Source organism: Clupea harengus, chromosome 1 (genome assembly GCF_900700415.2).
Source record: "Clupea harengus chromosome 1, Ch_v2.0.2, whole genome shotgun sequence".
In the NCBI taxonomy this organism is placed as follows: Eukaryota; Metazoa; Chordata; class Actinopteri; order Clupeiformes; family Clupeidae; genus Clupea; species Clupea harengus.
This window is the reverse complement of record NC_045152.1, coordinates 9,579,381-9,600,669: the sequence shown is the minus strand read 5'-3', so window position 1 is coordinate 9,600,669 and position 21,289 is coordinate 9,579,381. Positions and strand designations below refer to the sequence as shown.

The following is a 21,289-nucleotide window of genomic DNA, read 5'->3' as shown; positions in this document are numbered from 1 at the left end:
TTAGGGTTTTGGAATGTAAGGTATTTTCCAGTCGTGTACCTCAAGGTAGCCACTTGGAAGCATTTTCAAGGACATACCTCATTAATCGTGAAGCACCCCAGCAAATTAGCTACTTAATTATTTTATCTTTTTAGTCTAATTACCTTTACAATCTCACAGAGCGTGAGCACTTACGTAGGGTTGCATTTTCTGAGCATATCCCTGTGCAACGACCATTGATAGTTGAAAGAGACGATCATTTTGAAGACATTCTCTTATTGAAGTCCTTGTAAGTCATTCTTTCTTAGTTACCACTTTCCTTTAACAACTGCACATTCTGGATCACGCACGAGCGCCACTGGTTGCTGAACTTTAACTATAACGTTGTTATAATCATTATGTTTGATTGTTCGTCCCTTATGGTTCGATAACCGGCAACACACATAGGCTACATAAAGGTACTCTAAGTTATCTTGGATAGAAGCTAACTTAATTAATTTAAATGCAAAACTTGAAGCAAGAGAAAGAGGTGTTTCCGGCAGTGGCATCATGAACCAATCCTTAGTATGAAACCCACAAAAGAGGTGTGGTAACCGTTACACTGGCGTTAAATTGGGTTACCTCCCTGAATGATTACTATTGCGACCCTGCACTGACACACAAGAGCGCAATCGACAGTTTGAGTTGGAGGTGGAACCCAGCCAGCATTCTCCTTCTGCTACGCAGAATTAACCCAGTTTGTGGATACTTAATGGTCTGTGCTTGGACGCACAGCGGGTTACAAGCTTTTTCCTGGGAGGCATCGTTTACAAGATCCCGCTTCAGAGCGCAATACTCAATTGTTGCTTACCATCGTGGCCAGCCATAACACCTGCCGTGGAGAAGAGTGCCATTTTAAGTAAACATACACCACTCTGTATCACGCATTGAAAGATTTATCGTATTGTTTGCGCGGAGTGGCAGTGGTCCTTTTTTGCTTCAGGCGGGGAGCTTTCTCGTTGCCGGTGGATACGTTCTGCACCCTTCCGGAGAGAGCAGATGCATGGTCCGGAGCCGAACACTTCTCATGCATTCCCCTCCTGATCCGTGAAACCATTTTGACAACAGACCCCCCTTTTGCAACGCTCATTAAGGATTATTTTGAGTTGTTCAAAACTGGTGCGCAAAGCCACACAGTTGAAACTTTTAAACCGATATCCACTCGAAATGACGGAGAACAACGAGATGGAGAACGAGTCACAGCCCCACTGTACACTTCAGCGGTCACCGAGCACTATGTCCATCACGCCCGTGTCAAAGGTAAGAGCCAAACTTTTCTTTGGAGATAGAGATGATGAGCTCGTGCAAACACTGAAGTGCATATCCCCTATTACTAAATCCCATTTTCACATAATCTGACTCGAATAGAATACAATTATCGTTTGGCAATTTGTCTTTAATTTGCTATAATGGCCAGTCAACGATTTAACGTCAAATTAAATATTTGTATTGGAGTCACTTGCTCATGTGGCGAAAACGAATAGGTTATAAATAATTCTACTCTCACAATAATATTGTTTGCAAACTCGTTTGCACTGACTGCGAGTCCATTTCCATTAACCTACCTATTGCTTGCGCGCGTCTTGCGTCAGTCCCTTCGCAGGAGGCGCCTGACGCAAGAGCAGTGATAAATTAAACAGACTGAAACCACGATCCTACTTTTATGTGTACGGGTGGTACGGGTGTTTGTGTGTGGTGTGCGCGTGCATGAATGTCTGTGCGTGTCAATTCAACGCTGCGCCCCACGTCTGCCAGTGATTATTGATATGGCGAAAAAGACTCTAATCGACTTCTGCTTATCAGATGCTGTCAGATTTCAGGGGTCGTTTTTTAGTAACAACTTTGTATGACTGTGTGCGCGCGCGTGTGCGTGTTGTGATATTATTGACCTCACGTGTCAACAGGCTTAAAGACATCTGAAATTCAGCAAGTCCAAACGCACACCTAAAAAAACGGCAGGGGATGTCATGCAAAGTTACCTCTGGCCAGAGATGGGCAGTATTTCAATATTGAAGTTGAAGTATTTCAATTACTTGTATTTGAAATACATATTTCAACTGCTTTGAGTATTTTGTAATTTGTATTTGATAGGGCCGATAAAAAATCGAACCTAATTTGTAACAAAATACTTTAGAGTGGAGTCATTTTGTATTTAAAATACTCAAAATACTTTCTCCATTGTTAAGGCAGAAGGAGATCTGCCTCTGAATGTCATTGTCTGATCTGCCTCTGAATGTCATTGTCGAATCAGGCAACAGTCATGCAAAAGTGGTGCTTCAAATGATCCCGCCCCTTTTTTGGGCGAAATGGAAATCGTCCCAGATCTCTCTCTTTGACTCTCATGTTAAATCCATTTTTATCACAAAACAGGGCTGTGTTCGAAAACTTAAAGAAAGTTCTTTCAAAGAGCGAATCGAGTTGTTGCACTGAACGTTAGCCATCTTGACAGAATGTGGCCGTGGCTATTACCGCACACTTTACGAAGTACACTGCAATACAGTACGTAGTGCACACTAAGCACTTACATCTGTAGTGCGTTCTGTCGCTGATTAGTGTTGTCTCAAATGGAACACTGAGAGATGCAAATGTGCGAGCCTTTTACCCATAAATCTGTGCTCCAGCTTCCTCCGGCCAACTGGAAATTTCAAACAAAGATGGCGGACTAAACTCCGCTGACAGCCGTGTTTTGTTCGTAAATGTACATCTTTTGGCGTTTTCTCGCTTAGATTTTTCAAAAGTTACCGAGAAATAGACACTGTACTATCAGATAACACAGTTATTGTAACCAGCAATAATGGTTGAAGTGATTTGCGAAGCGTCAGTCAGCCAACTTTCCAAACTGAAAAGCTGCCGAAAGGGCTCCTCCTCTTCCGCTACGTAGCCAAGATGGCGCCCGTTTAGGGCGAGTAGTGTCCATCGTTTCACACTGCATTTTTTGATCGTTTGCAGTGCGCCATCCGGGTACTTTCAGTGCCCTTAATTCTTCTGGCTCTGTCAGTGTGAACGCCCTAAGCACTGAAAGTCAGTGTTTGAAGTGTGCAAGTGCGCGGTAATAGACACGGCCTGTGACTTGATCAAAGCCGTATGACGTCCTTATACGCAATTACGTATGACGAAAGCATGGTGGGGCGAGCCCTCCCGGAAGCCATAGAGATTGCATTGAGAGCCCTGTTTTGTGAAAACACGAGTCACACAGCTGCTGCCTGCAAATATATATATATATACATAATCAATCAAGTTGCTTTGCTTAGTTACACTGATATTCTGTGACTGTTTTTCCTTTTTGTGGGGTTCCACAGAGCTTTGTGTACATTATATAGCCCAAACCTGAATGCTTTGCTATACCAAACTGTGAGAAAATGGAAAATCCAGAAAAAGTATTTTCTATATTTTAAATACAAAATACATGTATTGTATTTTGTTACATTTTCTGGCACCAGTATTTTGTATTTTATTTTAATACATTTATTTGAGGGGTATTTTGTATCAAAATACATTTTGATGTATTTTTGCCCATCTTTGCCTCTGGCCATAGACATGTGTTATTGGGGATGCAATCAACGTTTTATTACTGAGGCCTTGGAAAATGTGTTCACCAGTGTCACACAGGTTAAAATCTAGAACATTTTCAGGAAGCAATAGAAACCTATCCTCTGAAGTATGTCTGTGTACGTGTGTGTGTGTGGGTGAGAGAGAGAACTGAGCAGAGCATGGCATTTTGGTGCCACACGCATTAGGTTCGCCGCTGCAGCTGGATGGATCAAAAGCTCTCACCGATACAAATGCTCTGTGCTGAGTTTATTCATCCATTTTCCACTTGGTATTCACGCCAGTCCCATATGAATGGAATAAAAGGGAAGAAAAACAAGCAGAAAAACATCATTTATGTACCCTCATGGAAGTGGTAAGCCTGTTACATTCAGCCATCCATCCATCCATCCTCCAGCCCATCTATTTTTTCAATTTGTCCATCTCAATGGTACATTCTTTTCCTCTTTGCATCACAGATATAGTCCCAAACACAAGTCGCCTCATTAGGCCAGTGACAGAGAGCTCTTTAACCCTCTGCCTGCCTGCCTCCCCTCCTGCCTCCTTGCTGTTCTCTGTCAGTGATTGGCAGTGTGTCAGCGGGATCACTGAGTCAGCACAATGAAGCACTGATGAGCTGTCACAAGTACAAGTGACAAATAGAAGTCTCTCTCTCTCTCTGTTTTTCTCTCTCTATCACTCTCTCTCTATTTTTCTCTCTCTTTCTGCTTCTCTCTCTCTGTTTCTCTCTCTTTTCCTCCCCTGCCTCTCTCACTGTGAGGGTTGATGCCTGAAGCCTCTCATGACCAGAGGCTGTAGAAATAATGGCAGATGGTATCCAGTGCTTCTTGAATACACTGGCCTCTGTTTGCTGCCCAACCTCCACTGCCAGGTATCACAGGGGACCTTCTGATTTTATTCTCAATATATCATTTTGGTTGCCTTGGTGTTGCCTGTTAGCACTTTTGAGGGTTTGAAAAATATGAGTCCAAACCAGCTATTTTTAAAAGACCGATCTGTGTGCATTTTGTCGAGATTTCCCTGCTCTTTCAAGAAGTTCCCTTTTACTATTTAATTTGATAAGCACCATCAGTAAAAACTCCCTTAAAAACACAGTTTTCAATCAGACTCAGTGAAAATGTTTTAGATTGCAGATGAATGCAACATAACAGGAACCATTGAAGTGCAAGGGAAATGTCACTACATACTCTCACTTCTCTTTCCCACCATTATATTTTGTGGTAGTAATTCTGCCATTTAGGCCCCACTGTAAAATGAGTCATCAGGACACTTTATGCTGGGTACTCTACACAGACGTTGAAGTCTCCCCATTGAAGTGTGGCACTGCTCAAGGTTGTCTCCTTGCAGAAGAAGGAGAGGTTAGGTTTGCACTAAATTTGAAGCTAGACTGAATTGGATTTGATGGGCAGACTGAAAGTCAAACATTGTGACAGAGCTTCTAGAATGTTCTTTAAGGACTGTGTTGTGAAACAGACCATGTAATGGACATCATTATTTTTGACAGATGGGGAAGGATAAGGTTGCTGATCCTATTGCCTATTATCATAAAGATGGATTGCACCATGCTTGTATGCTCTGTTTCGTCCTCCACCACCACACCTCTCCGCTCTTTCGCTATCTCTCTATATGACTGCTTGAGGTTGTTGTTTGTGGAATAAACATAATTACATTTCAGCAGTTTTATTGATGTGCCCGCCTGAAATTATTGCAATACTCCACTGGTGATAACCTCTCTCTCTCTCTCTCTCTCTCTCTCTCTCTCTCTCTCTCTCTCTCTGTGTGCGTGTGTGTGTGTTTGAGAGAGAGAGAGTGAGAGAGAGAATGTGAAGGTGGTATTTCAGAGAGGGAGACAGAGACCGACTGACCCACCCAGCCCTTGTCTCTTCCTCTTCATCAGTCATGTTCAGACCATCAGATCTTTGTTCCACTGGCCGAGAGATCGATCATCATTCGCGTAACGAGTGCTGTTATCTGCCACATGACATTCTCTCCTTTGTTCATTCCTCCTCTCTGCCCTCTTCCTCAATACCTTCATCTTTCCCGGTTTTGTTTTTTCTTTTCATATCCCTTCCACACGGTGTGAATTACCATTAATATAGCAAAATAATGTATTTACATTCTTGTAGTGTTTTTGCAGGATTTCATTTCAAAAGTGCATCAATGTAATATGGCCTTCTTTACCTTACTATACTGGAAATAACTCTGAATACTGTACATCAGCTGTTGTATGTGTGTCACTGAAAATACTCAACGACTGACTAGTCAGTGGTCGATTTGTTAAAAAAATTAAGATAGATGGTCTACCTAGTCTGTTCAAGATCAGGCAATTGCTAACATGCATTTATATCATTAATCCAAAAAAGGACGTTATATTTACAAGGGGGATGCTTTTTGCTAAATCATTTTTTGTGGGATGGCAGCCCCATCTCCCCCCTCAAATCAAGCCCTGACTACAGTATACACCATCGTTAGCTATGCTTTCTGTACAGTGTGAGTGTGTGTGTGTGAGAGAGAGAGATAATGAGAGACAGAGAGAGAGAAACTCTAAATCACACTGGGAAGATAAAAGACTGACTGAATGAAGAAACTTAAAAGGCTAATAGACAGAGAGACACCAAACAGCTGTGCCAGCAGATGTCTTTATTTTTTGAGAAACAGAGTAAGAAAAAGAGTGTTAAAATTAAGCTTCTTAATTTGTTTGTGTGTGTATGGGGGGGGGGGGATGTGAGAAGAATAAGTTTGCCAAAGAAAGGTTGCATCCTATTGCCTTGAAGATGAATTGCTCCACACTACTTTGCATTATTAGTGTGTGTTGTTTCACATGAAAAACAACCAGCTTGATTTGTTTCTGTTGGTGTGCATGATTTGTTTGCCCTTGGTGATTGGTGTATACCTGGAGTATTCTCTGTCCCTTGATCTTTTCCATCCTTCCCATGAGAGACAGCAATACAGGATCACACAAACACACACACACACACACACACACACACACACACACACACACACACACACACACACACACAGACAACACACATGCATCTCTCTACCCAGTTCTCAGTTGAATTGTTGACTCAAAGAGCCAGCGGGCATTGGTCAAAAGTGTAATAGGTTGGTTTTCACACGCAGGCAGCAAACTCACACAGTGACTGAATCAGTAGCAATTACAAGACGCTAATGATGTAAAGACCTACGATGTGATGTAAAGACCTACGTTCGTTTCCTCCTTATCTCACTCCAACACTCCAGAGAAGAGGACGTGACGTGTGTGCAGGTACACGTGCACGCGTGTGTGTGCACACCTGTGTGTGTGTGTGTATGTGTGTGTGTGTATCCGTATCCAAGGCAGGAACAGAAACACATTAACCTTAGGGCCAGAGTGATGCACCCTCCCCCTCAGATGGTATTGACGACCATTCCGATATGGTGCACAGGGCCACGCTCTCTGTCACACACACACACACACACACACACACACACACATACACACGCATTCATTAACCTTTTATCCTTTCATCTCCTGTGCGCCAGGCCATGTGCTTGTGCTCTTCTTTGATTGGTTGATTAATACATCAGAGGACCTTCCAGCCCACTGGCATGCCAAGGTGATGTGTGGTAACAGAGAGGATGCTGCCAAGGTGATGTGTGGTAACAGAGAGGATGCTTCCCCGTGGTAACAGGGAGGATGCTGCTAAGGTGATGTGTGGTAACAGAGAGGATGCTTTCCCGTGGTAACAGAGAGGATGCTGCCAAGGTGATGTGTGGTAACAGGGAGGATGCTGCTAAGGTGATGTGTGGTAACAGAGAGGATGCTTTCCCGTGGTAACAGAGAGGATGCTGCCAAGGTGATGTGTGGTAACAGGGAGGATGCTGCTAAGGTGATGTGTGGTAACAGAGAGGATGCTTTCCCGTGGTAACAGAGAGGATGCTGCCAAGGTGATGTGTGGTAACAGAGAGGATGCTGCCAAGGTGATGTGTGGTAACAGAGAGGATGCTTCTCCGTGGTAACAGAGAGGATGCTGCCAAGGTGATGTGTGGTAACAGAGAGGATGCTGCTAAGGTGATGTGTGGTAACAGAGAGGATGCTTCCCCGGGAAATAGCCTGATGATGGCAGTTTTGATTGGGCACCTGAGGCTCTTCTAGTTGTCATGCGCTCTTGATTGTTTTTACCCAAAGGGGAATTCTAGCGGTTCTTTAGATTGCCATGATTTGCTCAGAAACAAACAAATGCCTTGAGAGGGTTTTGATTGTTTGAAGAGGCTTTTATCTCATTAGAACATTAGAGTCCCCACTGTTGCCATTTGTCAACACTTACGGTTTGGATTTACTTGACTCTTCTAGAATAGTCTGATTTATTCTGAAATACTCTTAATGGATTTTTTAACGAAACCCTTTATAAGCGACAAATCATATCAGTTCAGCAGTACCTACTGTACAATCCCTGTTGTGACCTCACAAATGGCTGAGCTGTGGACAAGTAGGTGTTTTACCTCAGCTGAGGATGCGGTGTGAATGAGGGTCTTGCCAGTTTTTTTTTGTTCTTGAAATGTTTTCACCCTTAAAATAGAGCAATCTGATCCTCTGTGTGTGTCTTTTTGGAACTGGTTGTTAAGGGGTTGTTGGGGACCTGGCAGTGTGAATTGAACCATTACAGTATAAAAAAAACGTGTATGTTTGTGTATGACTCATGTACAGTGTAATTTTTTCAGTGGTGTGTGTGGTGAGCCTGAACAAAATGTCAGTGCTATGGGCTGGCGTGGCATGTCACGATTTCAAATGGACACCCCATACCACATACCACCTCTCTCCCTCTCTCTCCTATCTCTCTCTCCCTCTCTCTCTCTCTCCTATCTCTCTCTCCCTCTCTCTCCTATCTCTCTCTCCCTCTCTCTCTCTCTCCTATCTCTCTTTCTCGCTGAATGAAATCTTTCAAAAGTACCTGTGTGTGTCTGTGTGTGTGTGTGCATAACCTTTGGTTATCAGTCAATTGCATAGCCTTTAAGTCATTCAGTGAATCAATCAGTGAATCAATGGACAGCAGACTAATCAATGTGAAGTCCTTCAACTGGCTGTACATGTCTGAGAGTCCGCTCTCTTAATCAATCATGTCCTTGTTCCTCATCATTTATGGTCTTGATTTAATCCCTCTCTCTCTTTCTCTCTCCTCCCCTCCCTCTCCCTCTTTTTGTGTCTTAGCTCCAGCGCTTGAAGTGTTCGCTGAAATTCATGCGGAGCAAGAGCGTGGAGAACTTCTTCCAGCGCTCTTACAGCGATGCCCGCTTGCCCCCCGACTTCCAGTCTGACCCCTCGCCGCCCTCCCCGCCCCTGTTGCCGGGCACCCCGTTCTCCAGTGGCATCTCTCCGTCCCTGTCGCCCTCCATCAGCCCCAACCCCTCCTCGAGCCCCACCCCCTCCATCCCACTGACACGCCCCCAGCTCATCCACTGCTTCCTGGAGCATGTGTTCCGTCGGCCAACCAGCTGCCAGCTCTGCAAGCACGTCATTGTGGGTAAGCTTTTCGGTCGAGCAGCAGGCCTCAGGCATCAGTCATTAAAAGAGGGCACTGCAATCTTCTCATATTGGCATTGCTTTTGTGCACGCACCTGGATGAGCTTGTGTGCTGGTTATTGTCATTGTGGCCAATGTATTATGAGCGATGAAAGATCACAATTAAAGCAATGAACAAGCACTTTAAAGGGCTCCAGATGGTGACTGAAATGGCCGCCAGTGCACCTACATTTTTTATTTTTCACCCACTTCGTTCCCTGTCAGTCACCAGCGGTGACGTCCCCCAAGAGAACACATTTCTAGGGTTCAATATTAGCGTTTGTCTGAATGTCCAGAACAGGTACAAAAATATATATCGCAACAACTAAAAAACTCTGGCTGTAGGACAAGTGCACTTATTGTTGTTTAAAGTGTAGGACAAGTTGTTTAAAATGTCCTAAATCGGTATTGGTGTTTTCAGCTGGTATTGTCATTCATGAAATACTTCAGTGGTACTGCGCTGCACGTATATAACTCCGTTAACAATAGTCTCAAAGTTCTTTATAGAGCCCAAGGCACAAGGTGATGCTGGCAAGAAAAAACCTTGAGCAGAACCCATCTCAGAGGGGGATCCATCTGTTTGAGGCTGGCCAAGTAGAGAGATAGAAAGAGGGAGGAAGGGGAAGTGAGAAAAAGAAAAGGCAGGTAGGTAGTTCATACATGGCATCAAGCAAATACTTATACATCATATTGGCATACGTGGGGCAGACGTACAACAAGCATACAATAGAGGTTGCAAAATGTAGAGAAGGATACTATCACAACATTTGGGCCACAATATGGTATTATTGCCATTCTTTAAATTTTACAATGCAGCAAGTATTGCGATACAATTCTACGATACATTGCGATTTATTTCTCTCATGTATTAAATCTCTGCAACCATCTTGGCGCGGTTAATTGGTTCTCGACTCCGACCTTCTTTCCAATTTCCACTGTGAAGAGAAGAACGAGGCCTTGTGCCATCTTGTGGAGTTCAGACGCAATGGTATCAGACAAGACATATGTGCCAAAATAATATTTAAAGCATACTAATAAATAAATAAATATTGTGATACTCGGTGCTGCTGTATCAATATAATGCTATGCCAAACAAATTGTGATACCACGCTGTATCAATTTTCCGACCAACTTGGGTATAGATGTCTTATATATTACTATATGTAAACATAAGTGATAATGGTGGAGAGCAATGGTCACAACCATCAGCAATGTAAACAATGGTGCTACTCTATGGAGGGAGAAGAGAGACAAGTTAGAGCACAGATTAAAATTGACATGTTACAGTAGCCAGATGGCAGAGGGATGGCAGAGAAAGGAGGAAGGAGAGGTTGTACGGCAGGACACACGAGAGGCCCTTGGCAGCCAGGGCCTATAGCAGCATAACTGAGGGATATTGCATGCTGGTCCAACACCATCACAAGGATGGTCTGGAGCTGACTATACCAACTGGCAGGCCAGTCGCAGAAAGGCAACACGAAAGGCAGCCTTTTCCACGAGAGGCTCTGCAGTGAGTGAGTGCTGGACCTCCACACACCATTCCAGTGCCATAGGATTAACTATGGGCAGTAATAAAGAGGAAAGGTTCAAGTCTAGACTTAGTGACAGTGCTTCACGGATAGAGGAAGGAAAATGATTCCAAAGGAGGGGAGCTAGCAAAATGATCTGCCTCCTACCGTCATTACAAGAAGGCCTGCATTTTGAAATCGAAGAGTTCTTGATGGGCAGTAACTTGTTTACTTGTGTGTGACATGATTTTATTTTTTTGTTTCACCTAAATATTTTAGGTTCAGGAGCAAATGGCTCCCAAGGATTTTTTTTGTCCAGAGCCCTGCTTTGAAAACGAAACCTCCCCCTTCATGTCCCATTCTCATCAAAACAAAGGAGATATTCATAGTGGCAGTTGGGCTCTTGTAAATTTATATTAAACATAGGCTCATATCACATTCATTCTGTAAGCCGTGTGTGGATTATGTCAGTCTACAACAGCACTGCCCAAAGGAAGAGGATAAATGGCGCTGTAATACTGAAGGCATACTCATAATGCAATATACAGATGGACTTAATAGGAGGTTTGGCCAGACCTTTCCGACTGGGCCCTTCTCTTTAGCTTTGTCCAAACAACCCGCGCCAGACACTCACAGATGTAATCACATATATGCGTTTATAAATGGAGGCATAAATACAGCCAAGGTGTGCATCATTTCCTGTAGCACACAGTGTGCAGGTCAACTCTTTAGGAAATAAAAGCCCCTTTTTTGAGAGACTGTCAGACAGAGATGTGTGCCAGATTTCAAAACTGTGTGTGTGTGTTTGTGTGTGTGTGACTTAGTATTCCCATGACCCAGCTCATTGCCCTGAAGCCGCTCTGTCAGTTTGACTGATTGTAGCTTTTGTTTGGCTCCCCTGCCACTGCCTGTCTCGCTGTCTCTTGCTCCTTCTCTCTCCAAACATGGTTAGCCACATGATTTGTTCCCACAGAAGTTCGTCTGTTACACTTCACCTACATTAACCCTTTTTCTCTGTCTCTCCCTCTGCCTTCTCTGTCTGTCCCTCTCCCTACCCTCCTTCTCTCCCCCACTCTCTGTCTCCTTCTGTTGGCTGCAGGGAATTCTAAGCAGGGGCTTCGCTGTAAGACCTGTAAGATGGGAGCACACCTCTGGTGCTCCTCTGAACTCTCACAGCAGCCCTGCCAAGGAAAGGTAGGCCTATCCTGCCTCTCTCTCTCTCTGTCTGTCTCTCAAACACACATACACAGACACACACACACACACACACACACACACACACACACACACACACACACACACACACATACACACACACACACACACACAGAATAGTTACAGCTTGCATACACAGACATAGACACAGACATACAGCTTGCATGCACATTCACACACACACACGCACACACACACACACACACACTCACAAACACACTCACAAACACACTCCCCTACAGTTCTGTGGGAGCTGTGTGAGACTAATTATGTTGTCATCACATGTCATACACATGCACAGACTCATACACACACACACACACACACACACACACACACACACACACACACACACACACAGGATCACATGCATACTCAGCATATACATGCTAAGAGGTTATTTTGAGGATTGCCATTTCTCATGAGCAATGAGACACGGCGTCCCCGCAGCATGGGACAGAACCAAGTTTGGTCAAACACACACGCGAACTCTGCTCATCACAAAAAAATTTCCCTCCCTGTGACACTAGCACACAATGAGAAAGAGTTCCTAGACTTACACATATGAAGCTTACACACACTTACACAGAGTTTTCTAGATGTTGTCAAACCTGCAGGAAGTCGGTGTAGCTCCAAAACAAGTCATTAGTTCAGTCATGGAACGCCATAGCTTCACTATTACATGTTTTTCCTCAGCAGCTTGATGCATTGACTCCCATCTGAAGCAAGGCTGTGAGCCATGATGTAGAGTCTGTTCAAGCATGCACATCGCTAACACATTGTGTAATGGTGTCCACTTTATGCAGAGATTTGCTGGTTTTGAGCCAGCTCAGTGAGACTGAAAATGTGATGGCGAACAGTTGGATAGCACAAACACAATCACCCGGGGTAAAGAACGAGAGCACGAGGAGACAGACAGAGGGATGATTTCATCAGTACATTTGTTGTCAGACTAAAACACACAGCAAATATAGAGATGGGATGAAAAACATGATTTACATCGGTGGTCTGGAGGCGTGTAAGTCTGAGATCTGCAGACAGACAGATCTCTCATCCAAACTCAGTGGGTACGGATCGATATTTTGTTACAGAAGAGGACCCAAGATAAAGTGTGTGTCTGTGCGTGTGTGTCTGTTTCTGTGTCTGTGCGTGTGTGTGTCTGTGCGTGTGTGTGTGTGTGTGTGCGTGTGTGTGTGTGTCTGTGCGTGTGTCTGTGTGTGTGCGTGTGTGTTGGTGTTAGTGTTGGTGTGTTTGTATTTGGTGATAGGTATTGATTGGTAATTAAGTAAGTTTTGTGTTTGTGTTCACTTCAGCAGCCTGTGAGAGAAGGAAAAAATACCCAAGAGAGTCCTTGTGTATGCCGTTGTGAGTGAGTCTGTATGTGTGTGTGTGTGTGTGTGTGTGTGTGTGTGTGGTCGGTGAGTATATATCCGTATTTGCACAGATAATGTCAGTTAGACCTAAGCAAAAATGTATTGCTTTAATAAAGAAGTTCATAGTGTGGAAACTTCATTTTGTTTACCGGTGCTCTCAGTGGACCCATTGTTCTGCTGCCTCTTCAGTGGATGTCACATTGTTTTATCTTTTATTTTTGTTTATTGCAGCAGTAACGTACCCCATCACCACGATTAATCTCCTAAATGATCCTCTCTCTCTCACTCTCTCTCTCGCTCTCTCTCGCTCTCTCTCTCTCTCGCTCTGTCTCTCTCGCTCTCTCTCTCTCTCTCTTTCTCTCTGTTCTCCTTCCCTGCTCCCCAGTCCGGGATGTTCAAACGCAATTTTAGCTCCCCGTTACTAGGCAACGACCAGCTAGGTGCGGTCAAAGAGACTCAGCCTAACCCAGGTGAGTCTGCCCCTCCCCTCTCCCCCCTTGTTTTCTTGCTTTCCCTCTCCTGCCCTCTTTCTGTCTATGTGTGTGCTAATTTCAGAAACCCTTTATGCAGATAGTCTTTCTCTCTCAGTCTCTCTCTTTCTTGTTCTCCATCTACCTCTCTGTTTCGTCCGTCTTGTTCTTCTCTCTACTTATCCACCATCTCCCTTTCCCCTTTCTTTTTGTGATTTTGAATCGTAGTTTATTTCCCTTTATTGCCTTTTTCCTCTGTTTCTCACACTCCCTCTTTCCCCTCCTCCCACTCTGTGGGTATTTGCCTGTGTGTGTTTGTGTGTGTGTTTTAGTTTTAGACCCAAGGGTTCGTGTGGATCCTGTCTACGCAGCTCTGCGATATGGCACCTCTTTGGCTCAGATGAGTCGCTCCAGTTTTGGGAGTGTGTGTGAATCTCCTACCCACAGCCTGGTACGTGTGTGCGTGTGTCTGTGGGTGGGTGATTTAGAGTGTATGTGTGTGTGTGTGTGTGTGTGTGTGTGTGTGTGTGTGTGTGTGTGTATGTGAGTGTGGGTGAGTGATTTAGAGAGTGAATGTGTGTGTGTGTGTGTGTGTGTGTGTTTATGTGTCTGCGTGTCTATATGTGTGTGTTTGTTTGAGTGCGTGAGGTCATTCAACCAATGAAGAACCAAGTAATTGACGTGAAGTCCTTAAAGGGCCTATGCTTACAGGGCAGAGGTTCTGCCTCCTAATCAAACATATCATCTCTATTCCATGCCCCTTCTCTTCATCTGTCTGTCTCAGGGAGAAGGGGGGGAGGAGAGAGACGAGAATGAGGAGAGGGAGGAGAGAGACGAGGGAGAGGAGGGAGAGGAGGGGCCGATGGGGATGGACGAAGAAGCGGGTCAGGAGGCCCAGGAGGCTCAGGAGGCTCAGGAGGCTCAGGAGGCTCAGGAGGCAGGAGACAGCGGTAAGAACTTGACCCACGACCCCAATCTCCTATGTCGCCTTCAGCACCTCCGAAATGAAAAACATCTCCAAGCCTCATGGCCTCTAACTCCACATGCTATGATAAGCAGGCGAGAACCGATAACACGCAGCGATATCAGTTTCACCGCCGTTAAGGGCACAGCCCCTGTCTCAGCCCAGAGTTCCAATCTGATGGCAAACACTAGACACAAGACAAGGTTATATTCAGAGTCACAGTTCACAGTTATGATATATATTTGAGACTGAAAACACTATTACACCTTGTGTGTGTGTGTGTGTGTGTGTGTGTGTGTGTGTGTGAGAGAGAGAGAGAGTGTGTGTGTAAATGAGTGTTTTTCTGGATTGTACATAGTTCCACAGGGTGGATAACATACCATGACATTTACTCATGACATTTACAATTTCCAAAATGTTTTGCCATTATCGTTTCATTAGCACGGTTTATGCTGCAGGGTAGCCTGCTGAACTCACTTGATAAACTGAACTTTGTTTCTTGGCACTTACACACAGACAAAAAAAATATTAATGTGCGTTTTTTCTGTGAATGTGTGAATGGACGTGTTTGATTTGCATTGTAATGACTGTGCAGCCGGTACGCGTCGTCAGTGTTTCCATTACGCACCAGTTGGTCTGTGGCACCCTGTGGGCGGGCATCGGAGCGCCAGCCTGTCTCACTCACAATGACATGCAGTAATGTTCTCCACGCTTGCCAGCAACGAAGACATCAGTATTTTGCAAAGGCAGATAGTAAACATATTTATGCCTCCTGTCCTGCCATTTTTAAAGATGTCAGGTATATTGTTGTCCAGCTACTGAGGGGTGAGATGTGTCAAACAGGATAGAAAGCTTCCTTGCCTTCGCTGAGAGTAAAGAGATGACCGCCCGTCCCTCCCCTCTCCCTTACCCAGATTCCCCTCTGCCTGAGTCTGAAAAGACAGAAGAAGCAGAAGCAGAAGCAGAAGATGCTGTGAAAGTAAGAACTCTTCATCTATCATCTAGTTGCTTGCTTTGTCTGTAGCTGTAGATCATTTCTTCTTTTTAAAAAATAATGTTGTCACCCAGCTACTGAAATCCTGTGTTTGTGTTTTTTCTTTCTTGTGCCTGTCTGCCTCTCTCTTTATTTCCCTCTCTTCCTCCCTTCCTCTCCTCTCTCAGGTGCCCAGACAGGTGCACTCCATCCATACCTACGTTGCGCTCTATAAGTTTCTGCCGCAGGAGCCAAACGACCTTGAACTCCAGTGAGTGTGTGCGTCTGTGTGTGTGTTTTTTTCCCCGTCTGTATGAGCTTATTTGCTTGTATCCAGTCAGGTTACACAGTATTTTGGGAATGCTGTGATAACATAAAATGGACCTCTCCGAAAGGGGGAAAATAACCCATCCCCTCCATTAAGCTGGTTATTTGTTTTTTTTGGTAGGTGTGTGTGTAAGTGTGTATGTGAATAGGCACACAGCTGTGTAAGCAAGAAATAGAGGTTTGGGTGGGGATAAACAGGGTTGGGAATAAGATGCACAGCTAAAATGAGGGCAGAGTGTGTGTGTGTGTGTGTGTGTTTTTATGTTTGTGTGTGTGCATGTGTGTGTGTGTGTATGTGTGAGTGTGAGTGTGTGTGTGTGTGTGTGTGTGTGTGTGTGTGTGTGTGTGTGTGTGTGTGTGTGTGTGTGTGTGTGTGTGTGTGTGTGAAGGAATGAGAGGGTAGGATCACACAGGTACAAAACAGAGGCGGATCACCACAGGGACCTTTGAACCATCTGTCACTCCACAGTTTGCTGTGTGTGTGTGTGTGTGTGTGTGTGTGTTTGTGTGTGTGTGTGTAATCCTCTCCCTGTGTGTTTCTTACAGTCCTGGTGACAGAGTTCAGGTCACTGATGACTCCAACGAGGAGTGGTGGAAGGTGAGTACTGGAGGGTTGTGTAGTTACAGCAGGTTTTACATATAGTATGTAATATGTCACATAGGGTCTCTCTCTCTCTCTCTCTCTCTCTCTCTCTCTCTCTCTCTCTTTCTCTCTCTCTCTCCCTCCCTCCTTCTCCTTCACTCTCTCTCTCTCTCTCTCTCTCTGTGTGTGTGTGTGTGTGTGTGTGTGTATGTGTATGTGTGTGAGAGAGAGAGAAAGAGATGGCAAAAAAGACAAATGAGCACACACCTGCCCCAGTTTCAGTCCATATAAATAGGCGGCGATAAAAGTTAATTTCCTTGGGCACACACTGTAAAGGGAGAAATAGAAGGCATTTAATACCAGCTCAACTGGAAAGATCCTCCGCTGAATGTATAATGGCCTGTGCCCACTTAAGATGGAGTTGAGTGCCTGGCCAATTCTCCAGTGCTTGCCCTCTTTCTCTTCCTTTCGCCATCTTCCTGGTGCTTTGTCACTTTCCAATTTGTTTGGAGTGGAACATTTCGTGAGATATAATGAACTTGGTTGCTGAGAGCACAAATGGGAATGAACCGTCTGAGTTTTTAAATTGTGTTTCTGCCAGTGCTGAGGTCTATGAATTCAGCGGTTAGCTTCTTTGACGTTAAATAATAGATATAGATTTAATAACTGTCTCTACTCTATTTACGCTCAAACCTGTCTTCTTTTAGAAAAAAACTATTCATTGAAATGATGCATATGCATGCAGGACTGAAAAAGCAACATGGCGGCATAGTAGCTGAATTGAATTCTTCATGTAAATGTTCTTATTTTAATTCTGATACTTTATCTTTCCAACTATGTGGCAGCACACATTAGGTAAGTGCTTGCTGTTAGAAAGCTGCATTTTGGACCTGTAACTTCAGTGACCATTTGAGCACTGGTCATCAGTTGTGACTTAGCTCCTTCATTCGTCTCCTTTTCTAAGGGAAGGGTAGGGGAGAGGCAAGTATGGTCATTGTGTTCCATCTATAACAGCCTTGAGAGTGATGTCCGGATAGGCTACTAGCTAACTATGTGTGCGCTGAAAGTTTATTCAAAGTGATGTAAGATCCAGAAATAAGATCCAGAATTAAGAGCCAGATCAGAGCCAGATCAGAGCCAGATCAGCGCCGACTCACAGGTCCCAGATCAGGACCAGATGTGTTCCAGGCTCAGCAGCAGTCTGAGGTGTTGTTTCCCGGCGTGTGCAGGGCAGGTGTGGGGACAAGGTGGGCTTCTTCCCCGCTAACTTCGTACAGCGGGTCCGTCCCGGCGAGAGGGTGTGGCGGGTGACGCAGGGTATCCATGGCAACCGGGGGATGGGTCACATGGCAGTGAAGGAGGCACAGGTGAGAACACACACCATTAGATTCACATTCACACTACACAGTGCTTTGTTACATACACTGAGGAAAATATTTTGTCGGATTTACTTCATTGCAATGTCACAATTGGTTGCACAGTGGTTGCGCGTGAATGAAATGTGTTAAATCAACACAGCATTTAATCTCTTTCAGTTTACAAAATGTATTTGGCAACTGTAGTTTTGCAAATTTAGTTCCAAACTCTCATACTTTTGGCGTATCTTTTGGCAAATCTCTTTCAGTTTTCAAAATGTATTTACAGGGTTGCCAACTGTTGTGCTTTTAATGTCCTGTCTCACACTAAAATCCCATTGACTTCAGTGCATGTCTTGACTTCAAGCTAAAAACTCTGATTTTCATCAGCCTTGGAAGTTGGTAACTCTGTATGTTGGTCCCTTGTAAAACAGACACTACTTAACCAACTCATTTCAATGGAATTGTTTAAATTAAGGATACATGAAATTGGTGTTTATTCCTAGTTATAGTGCTTTGAAACAAGAGCTCGTCAAAAATGACTCACATATCATTTTTTTTGCCATAAATACATTCCTTAATCTATAATGTATCCACATGAAGTACAAATTTAAAATAATTTCCGTCCCTGAATAGGTTAAGTAGCACTGCAACAGATACAATAAGTCTTTAACTTTTCTATGTCTATACCTTAAAATATATATATATATATATGGTAAATGGCAAAAATAAATGGATGTTATTCACGTGGTTGTCATTATCTTTTGCAGTTAGACGCTATAGCACTCTAACTCAATACTGTACATATTTTGATAGTTAAAAATAGGGCCCAGGTTGAAAAACCTTTTAAATAAAGAATCACTTCTTTCACCACTTCTAATTTGTGTAATTCCAATATAACATGGTTTAGTACATTTTAAATGTAGAATAGTGTAGTGTAGTGTAGTGTAGTGTAGTGTAGTGCAGTGTAGTGTAGTGTAGCAGACAGTGGTGTTACCTAGATGAATAATGGATGAAATGTATCAATGGTTTATCTCTCATGCTCACGCCATGTCTCTCTCTCTCTCTTCTCCTCTCTCTCTCTCTCTCTATCCACCCCTCCCTCTCTCCCTCTCTCTGTGTGTGGCAGATTTGTGTTGGGAGGGATGAGGACAGCGAAGGCTTCCTGAAGATGAGCAGTGGGAAGAAGAGAGGTCTGGTCCCAGCTGACTCCCTGGAGGAGATCTGACATCAGCAGGGATCAGGATCCCCCTCAGTGCTCCCCCTCAAACATCCGCACAGTACCTCCCTTGCAATACCCGACCGCCTTTTTGTCCCACCCAGGCACCCGTAGGCTAGCCACCACTCCTCAGTACACCAATCCCAGCCCTGAGTACCTCCAGTGGTTTAGTTCTGCTCTCTCTACGTCGCCGCTGCTGCACTGTAGTCTCATCTCCGTCTCTCCACCCAACCACCCGGCATATGTGACTTCTCTGGCACGAAGACATCACTCTGCTACTCCACAAAGTCCCCCCTGTAATCCCCTCGAATCTCAGAGATATTCACACAGACGGACACAGACAGGTGTAGACATACTCAAAAGGTATACACAATCAAAAACACATACATGAATACATACACACCTGCATACACACACACACACACACACACACACACACACACACACAAACACACACACACACACACACACACACACACACGCTTCAAACACACACACACACACACACACACACACACACACACATACACACACAAACACACACACACACACATGCATACAGTGAATTTGGAGATTAGCCAACAGCCAGCACCTGCCTTCTTAGAGAATGTGTGTCCTGTAGCATAGTGCTTTCTCCTACACCCTCCATGGAAACGAGTGACGCATTCCTCCAGAGACTATCTAAGCCCCTTGATTGTGTGACTCTGTACCCATCAGCCACTGGGAGAAGAGGAAGTGAATGGAAAAGCAAGGCTGGAGAAAAGCGGATTTCTTGCACTGGTTAAAAACATTATGGGACTGAGTCATTGCGCCTAGGGAAAAAAGGACGCATGCTTATGAATTTATGAATTGGATTTTTTTGGGATTGTGTTAAGTCAGCTTAAGTCAGTTAAGTCAGTGCTTAAAATGTTTAATTTGTCCCACAATCTTTTGGTTTAGTTAAATCCCCCCCCCCTTTCTCCCCCCTCTCTCTTCTATCCCTCCTTCTGTCTTAATGGAAGCAATCTCTACTTTATATATCTGTTCTAGCTTCTCCCCTCACTCACTGTCTCCTTCTGTTATGAAACTCAAGGATGGCTATGAGCAGTGAGGGGTGTGATTTGTGTTTTAGTGAATGTCAGTGTGTATCTGTGTATATGCCTGTGTGAAATATGTGTGTCCCTTAGTGTGTATGTGTGTGTGTGTGTGTTTGAAATATATGTGTGCCTGTGTGAAATATGTGTGTGCCTGTGTGTGTGTGTGCCTGTGTGTGTGTGTGCCTGTGTGTGTGTGTGTGCCTGTGTGTGTGTGTGTGTGCGTGTGCGTGTGTGCGTGTGCGTGTGTGTGTCAGACATCCACTATGAGACACCCTGTGCCAGCGTGCAGCGGCAAATCTATTCTCACTTGGTTTGTGTTTAGAATTCACAGCCAGCGGCCTGGAGGCGGCTCCTCTCCCAGTCCTGCTCTGTGTTCTGAGACGACGGTTTACATTTGCAGAGTGGCAGCTTGTGTTTGGGAGAGTTTAAATAGCAGCCATGCAGGTGATAAATCCCCTAATGGAGCTCGAGCAGTGAGCTTTTAAACAATACAGTCCACACAGTGCAGGAGGATTGAAGATAAATAAGAGAACAGAGAGAGAGAGGGAGAGAGGGAGGGAGAAAGAGAGAGATGTTTGCTTTTTAACTAAGTCACCCTGATGTGTAGGGTAATTGAGCAGAAGCTTGGAGAGAAAGTGTGTGCAGCCAAGTGAGTTATGAGACGGGGCAGCGGCATGATCTTGTCACAAGTCACAAACAGAGAGCAGTAAACACAAACCAGAGAGGCGGAAATTCTTGACAACAGAGTTGACTGTTTACAGCAGAGTTCAGAAACAAAGAAAAACAGAACGCAAGGGTTTGTGTATGTATTTATTTCTGTGTGCATGTGTTCTGTTTGTGTACCTCTTTCTTTTCCTGTGTGTGTGTGTGTGTGTGTGTGTGTGTGTGTGTGTGTGTGCGTCTGTGTGTCTGTCTGTGTGTGTGTTTGTGGTTTGACATACCTCCACCAAGCAGCATAACCACACCCGAGTCTGACGAGCAAAAACCAGAGCCAGAGTCTGACTTGGATCCTTAAATGTATTTATTAGTCTGTTAATTTATTCATAGTTTTTTCCCCCCAATATATATGTATTAGTGTGGTCAGTTCTGCTTGAGTCTGTATCTTAATTCCCAT

General features: G+C 44.3%; 1 protein-coding gene across 1 annotated transcript; it reads left to right on the top strand.

The window, feature by feature from the left end:
- The first annotated feature begins 573 nt into the window (after positions 1-573).
- Positions 574-19,536, top strand: LOC105890702 (SH3 and cysteine-rich domain-containing protein 2). Its single transcript, XM_031566886.2, has 11 exons — positions 574-1,278; positions 8,762-9,074; positions 11,720-11,814; positions 13,594-13,678; positions 14,011-14,129; positions 14,463-14,628; positions 15,557-15,621; positions 15,804-15,886; positions 16,489-16,540; positions 17,755-17,892; positions 19,010-19,536. The coding sequence occupies exons 1-11, from the start codon at positions 1,186-1,188 to the stop codon at positions 19,106-19,108; spliced, it is 1,308 nt and encodes a 435-aa protein (XP_031422746.1). The 5' UTR covers positions 574-1,185; the 3' UTR covers positions 19,109-19,536.
- The last annotated feature ends 1,753 nt before the right edge of the window (positions 19,537-21,289 follow it).

Bases quoted from the DNA above. Each gene is read 5' to 3' on its own strand.
- LOC105890702 (XM_031566886.2), top strand. From the start codon at position 1,186: ATGACGGAGAACAACGAGATGGAGAACGAGTCACAGCCCCACTGTACA. The intron at 13,679-14,010 runs GTGAGTCTGCCC...TGTGTGTTTTAG, and splicing joins AGAGACTCAGCCTAACCCAG to TTTTAGACCCAAGGGTTCGT. The intron at 14,130-14,462 runs GTACGTGTGTGC...TGTCTGTCTCAG, and splicing joins AATCTCCTACCCACAGCCTG to GGAGAAGGGGGGGAGGAGAG.